Consider the following 6,475-nt stretch of genomic DNA (forward strand, 5'->3'; position numbering starts at 1 on the left):
GGGAAAAAAACTTTCAAAGACATTCATTTCCTCCACCCCCTTACATATATATTTTTTTTATATTTATGTATGTATATTTTATGTGTGTATATATATATTTTTTATGCATCCCACCCACCTGCAAATTCTCCCATCTCTTTGGGCATAGGCGTACACACACACACAGCTCTCTAGTTTTGCATAACTCACGGCATTCTTGACAGAGGAATGTTGCTGTGAGGTTGGGAAATGACTCACGGTGCTAACAAGCCAGCAGGATGCTTCTGAGAACCTAAACCTACCCATGATGTTCCTTTCCAGGGCACTGACCACCCGTGCACAGCCAATAACCCAGAGAGCTGCTCCGTTTCCCTTTCACCCCAGGACTTTATCAACTTGTTCAAGTTCTGAATCCCAGCACATGACGACACTTCAGACGGGTTCCCCGGCTGATTGGATTCTTGGGAATACAGAGTTTGGACACTTCATTTGTAAATAGTGTACATTTGAAATGCTGGCTCAAAACTTCTGAGATAAGTCACTGAGAGGATGTTGGAAGGGGAGAGATGCAGTTGCTGGCTGGGAATTTAAGACTATGGACTTCTCATTAGAATTGGTATGGAAAATCAGAAATACTGTAAATAAATTTTTTCCCTAACTATTTGCCGGCAAGACTATAAGGGCAGGAATTCAGTTTCATCGGTGAAAATGGAATTTCCTTGACGTTCACTGAAACGCCTTTGTAGTTCCCTAGGGATGTGGAAGAAAAGGGCAGAACTCGAATACAAGATAGAACACTCTCTGTTTACAATGTGAAAATTTGCTTAAAGAAAGGAAGAGAAGAAGAAAACTTCATTATATATGAGAAGTCCCCGCGCTTTGGTTTCGATTTTGGGGGGTTTGTTTTAAAAAGGCAAAGGAAGCACCACCCATCTTAACCCGTGTGGGCACAAGGCCTTATCTTGCAAATATATCACACAATAGTCTACCTCGGAAAGTATGCAATGCCCTCTCTGACAAAGCGCATTGTCCAGTAGGCAGTGTCTGTTTTTCTTGGTTTTTCATCACCTGAAAGTGGTTTAAATAGGAAAGGGATACTGGAGGCAATCCTCATCATGCTTGAGACTTCCTTTTTAGGCGAATAAGCACTTCTTCAGAGTTGCCTCTTTTCTAGAACAGCCCCACAGCGCGTATGCCTCTTTCCCTTTCGTGCTGTAGCTCATTCAGGGCAACATAAGGCCAATTAAAAACAGTCCCAGAGGAAGTCCTACCGCAGAAAAGATAGAATTAGTCACCCAATAGCTGTGAAGACTTTCTATTCCTGTTTAACTTCTTGGTTTGTCTGGGCTTCCTGGAATATCTTCACGGATAAGCATATCTGTGGACTGGTCGGAGCCGGAGTGCTGATAAAAGCTTGTAAAACAGGTTTTACATATCAGTTAAACGTGTTTCCAGCTGCTGTTCCTCATGACAGGGGATGAGTTGAGGGGCTTTGTTTTCTTTTTGCCCAACATCAAAATTCAGTCAACCTAAGCTAGCACTTCTTGCAAGGATGACAAGAGAAAGCCTGGAGTTCCAATCACAGGGAACAGAAGTACTGTGAGTTCATCCTACACTTGCTACATACCCCTGGGGATCTTGCGAGGCAAATATCAGCAGGTAGCTGTGTAGAGGAAAGGGAATCTCAGGACTTAATGAGTTCATTGTCAAATATTCCTGGGATGGGGTAGGGGATGTTTGGTCTTTTTTACTTTTTATAGAACTTTGCTTTTCTACAACAATGTACATATCTTGGCAGTTGTATTTGCTTCATGCTTTTTTTTTTTTTTTCTCTCACGCAAATAAAGTTGTCACTCTGCATGGCCTTGGCACATAGGTGAAGCAGAGATAGGAAACTTGCTCACATTCACATTGAAGAACAGGGTATCCTTAGCGGTTGAACCTTGGAGTGACCAGATGAGGGGAGAGATGGTTAAGCATGTACAGAAACGAGGCAAGGGACCGGCCGGTGATGCGAAGTCCCTTCATGCCCATCCATCAGTGCACAGTCCACGACTCAGCATCCCAAAGAGAAGTCAACCATTAGTCCCCTCACTTTGCAATGCCTGTGTCTACACCCCAGGGTGTCTCCACATTTCTTTTCCTCATCACCCCTGACAGAAGAAAAAATTAAATTGAATTTAAATTCTCCCCACTGTGACAAATATTAAAGAATAAGATTTTGTTGGGTAAGGTTGAGCTTTAGGAACCCCTGTATTACCTGATGGGATTTTTGCTTCCCCTTCCCCCCTGAGTCAGAGTCACATTGAGGATGCAGGGCCTAAGTGGGGAATAAAAAGCTGGCACTTCTATAATTCAGAGACGTGCCCTCAAATGTCTCAGCTTCCTTAAAGATGTGGGGCAGAGCTGGGTTAATTGTTGCTCTAGATGCTGGAACCTTTAGCTCTGACATTTTTAGGTTTAGGCATCCATGGCCTTCCACATCTGCCCATCAACTCATGACCTCTGCCCCTTCGTGCTGATCAGGGAGGTGGAAACTCCTGGGTACCCTCAGGTTTACAGTCCCGGAAATGTTGCCTGCTTTCGACTGTCAGCACAAAACTGCCAAACCAGTCTCATCTGGACTTTGTGCAATGCCCACGATTGCACATCATCTGCCAGGCAGCAAGGCACATCTGTGCAGGATGACTCCTACCGCCAAGCGGTGGGGTTATGGTTTTCTGAGATGTTTACCTTGATGGTGCCTCTGGGCTCTCCCCATCTCTGTTGGCATTTTTGGAGGTGGTGTGAAACAGAGTCAAGGAAAAATTTTAAGGAAGAAAAGAGAAGAAACCAACGCTCTTGGTTCTCTTTCATTGGGAGAGGAGAATAAGAAAGGAAATGGCAGGTGGAGAGGGACGGGGGAAGGAATAGAAATGGCCTATCTTTGATGCTGTGGTTTGTATGAAGGCATTGGAGAAGAACATAGTGGGTTCAGGGCATCTGTGTTGGCACCACATGGCAGCTGTTAAGCATGGTCAGAGCCTCCCATGTAAGTAAAGTGAGTGAAAAAGAAAATACTTGTTCCCTGGGTACCAATCATCTAGAGAATTTCTATTGGCAAACCCTCTCGGGACAACCTAACCTCAAAACAAAACAAAACACACAAAGAATCCCTGTCTTCCAAACTACTGGTCTAAAAGCCAGAGGGACAGGATGATGGAAATTGCTGGAAGAAATAGAAAGCTCTCCTCTCTTTGCTGTACCTACCTACTACCCCCGACCCCAACCCTGTGATGTAGAATTTGAAATTGATGTCGACTATGAAGTAATGCGGACTTCCAGAGAAAGAAGGAGTGTGTCCAGGGCAGTGTGAGGAAGTCCACAGGGATGTTCTGTATGATGAGCTGGTCCAACATAAAGGTGTATGAGCAGTGAGCCTAGAGTCTCTTAAGAGTAAGGCACAACGTTTGGGGAAAGAATATGTGAGTGCTCACTTCATAGCAAGATCCGGAAGAAGGTCCAATGACATCTTAAGCCAGGTTGCATTATTAATGCTATTACTCTGAGGAGACAGATCAGTGGCGTGGGAGGGTAAGTGGCATAAAATACAAAGTGAAAAACATCCCCAGGGCATCGGGTATGAGATGACATTTGTTCAGTAATGATCAATTTTATATTGAAGTGGCTGGGAGGAGATACTTGAGATGCGCTGGGTTGACATTGCAGAACACTCAGCAACAGTGGGCCTTCCTTGGGGACATGACTTGGTAAGTTGTGTACTGTGTTACCACCATGATTCTCCGTGGATTCAAAAACTTTGCTCATAAGGAGCCTACGATTAACAGAGGCTCTGTTTTTCTGTTGTTTTCTATGTGGGAGAAGGGAGGGGGCTTAGAGTATCATTTGTCTAAGCAAGTGGAGTGATTCACAAGGTCAATCATTTCAAGACATGTTCAACAATGTATCACTTGTAGCACTCAATACAATGTTTATCATAAAATATGCACCTGAGTTTATATTTTTCTGCCAGGCTATAGGGCAATAATGTTTTGCTATGCACTCTATTTTGTGTGAATTTTTTTAAACTGTAATTTTATGTGTGAATTTTTTTTAACTAAACTATATCAAACATATTCTATGTGGACATCTGGGTTGTTTTTTTTTGTTTTGTTTTTTGTTTTTATCTGTTTCCAACTATCTGAGTCTGTGAACCATCCTTCTGACTGGATGCTGGCCTAAAATCCTATTAGTGTTTAAACAGACCTCAGAAACACCCTGAACCTCTAGACAAACGCAAAGCCGTGGCTCTTTGATATATCTTGGGCTCTTGATGTCTTCAGTAAACAAGATCGTTAACTCCTTTAAACTCCACGTTTTCTCTAGAGGTTTTCTTTTCTTTCTTTTTTTTATTTATTTTTTTATTTTTAAGAAGAGTAAACCCTCTGTGGTTTTCCAAAGGAAGGAAACTCCTATCCCAGACTTTAATGCTAGAAGGGAAATGAAAGATGGTGGAGTCTGGCATTCCTTTTGCCTTTCAGCATGAGGTAGTGGGTGCACAACATTCAGGGGACAAGTCTGAGCCCATCTGGTACTCAGTGGTAGACCTGAGTATAAACCTGGGACTTTCTGAGGTCTTTACTTTGTGCCCCCTACCCAGCATCTTTTGCTATGTCTGGAGACACGTGATACCTGACCTGAATCTTCTCAACACCTTCGCCGTGGAAGGCAAGCATGAGAGTCCGGTGTTAGGCATGTGGCCATTATCTTTTCCAAATATTTTAAGCCCCTGGTTCTCTATGGAGAAATTCACATTTCTCCCTGGAGCCACTTAACATTTTTACAAACCTCTGACTCTATTGTGAGGACAGCACTCTAGTGAGTACAACCTGCTCGCCATAAAGTAAGCAGCATGTTTTGACAAATTTACTTTTCCCTGGGTACTTGCATTTTAATTCCAAAAGTGGCCCTTAAGACAGAAAATGGCTGAGCGGCCAGCTTGCTTTCTAGAAACTGAGGTTCTGAAACCAAGCTTGGGAACCAAGCAGATATTTCCTCTCTTAGACTAAGAGGTACATTTAATCCATACCCTCATCTCCCCATCTTCCGGCACCTGGCATGAGATCCAGTGAGCTTCTGTCCCAGTGCAGACCCTCCCACTCTCTGCTAAACCTCATCTTCACTAAGCAAAGAGGGATTATTCCAAGAGGCAGCAAAGAGCGAGGGACCACAGATACTTCTGACTTTGTCTGCTGGACATTTTTCCAAGTGTCTCTGAACTCAGCAAACAAAGCCTCCTGAGAAATCTCTCAAAACTCAGGTCCTGCTCCATTTGTCCAAAAATGGATAGCTGCTCCAAATCTCTGAACTTCTTAAAACTCCATCTGCTACAACATTACTTCTGGAGTCTGAACATGACTTTTTCTGTCTTTGAGTATAGCAATGTTTGTTTAATTAACGATGTACAAGTCTGTTAAACAGAAGGCTCCAAGTACTAGTCTATGCTTGCGAACTCTTGGCACTATCTTTATTCTACCAAGTGCCAATAACCCTGGCTAAAGGGGGTGTATATTCAAGTCCACGTCCTAAGTCGAGAAGCTTTACTCCTTTCAATAAAAAAATGCTATAAGGGGTTGAACATTGTAACTAAAAGTATGAGGTTAGACTAATTACATATAAAAAATGTTTATTTAATATTGTGTGAGCTAAGCCCTCCTGTATAAATTATTTGCACACTTTTCTTGCATGATGAATTGATTTTTTTATAGTTGTTTGTACCAGACGGTGGCATATTTTTGTAAAGATTTTTTTGACACTGAATTGCAATAAATGTTTTTCCAACAACACGCTGGTGCATTTTGGTGCGTGCCAATTCAAGTTGGCTTTCTGAGCACATGGACTACATTTATCTTTTGCCTCGTAAGGCTTATATGCCTTGTCCCAGAAACTTGTTACCGTTGTTGTAAAATTTCTAGGGATATGTAGAAAAATGACCTCGCTGCTGAGTACCAGCCTCAGTCAATAAGACAGAACTGTGCTTAAATGGGATATCTCCACTTACTTGTGTATAATAGAACGATTGGGGACTAGTGAGATGTGAAATCAGTATCAGTTTTTTCATCAACATTTATTGAACAGCTACAATATGCTGGACCCTGTGCGAGGCACTGGGAATAGCATGGTGAACAAGACAGATACAGTCCCTGCCTTCATGGAATTTAGATTCTAGCAGGAAAAACAAAGACAGACACACACAAAGCAAGTGGGAAAATATTTAATTCATAAGAAGTGCTATAAAGAGAATAAACAAGGGGCTGAGATGCAGAATGTCAAGGGGACCTGCTTTGGACAGGGCAGGGGGCAGGGGGAGGGGGGTCTCTCCAACAAGAGATACTGAAGCTGAGGCCCAGAATGTGAGAAAGAGCCTCCTCCAGAAGAGTGAGGTCATGAGCACTTCAGAAAGAGGGAATGGCTTGTGCAGGGTTCAGATCATGGTCCTGCCACTTACCTGCAGTGT

The 6,475-nt window shown here is 42.8% G+C and overlaps 1 protein-coding gene across 1 annotated transcript in view; it reads left to right on the top strand.

Annotated features, from left to right (window-relative positions):
• FBXO32 (F-box protein 32) overlaps positions 1-4,327 on the top strand; it is a 34,082-nt gene extending 29,755 nt beyond the window's left edge. The window contains exon 9 of the mRNA XM_030303795.2: positions 301-4,327. Within this exon, the coding sequence (XP_030159655.1) occupies positions 301-390 (90 nt within the window). The 3' untranslated portion in view covers positions 391-4,327. The remainder of the gene's footprint in view (positions 1-300) is intronic.
• The last annotated feature ends 2,148 nt before the right edge of the window (positions 4,328-6,475 follow it).

This window comes from Lynx canadensis, chromosome F2 (assembly GCF_007474595.2).
Source record: "Lynx canadensis isolate LIC74 chromosome F2, mLynCan4.pri.v2, whole genome shotgun sequence".
Classification (NCBI taxonomy): domain Eukaryota; kingdom Metazoa; phylum Chordata; class Mammalia; order Carnivora; family Felidae; genus Lynx; species Lynx canadensis.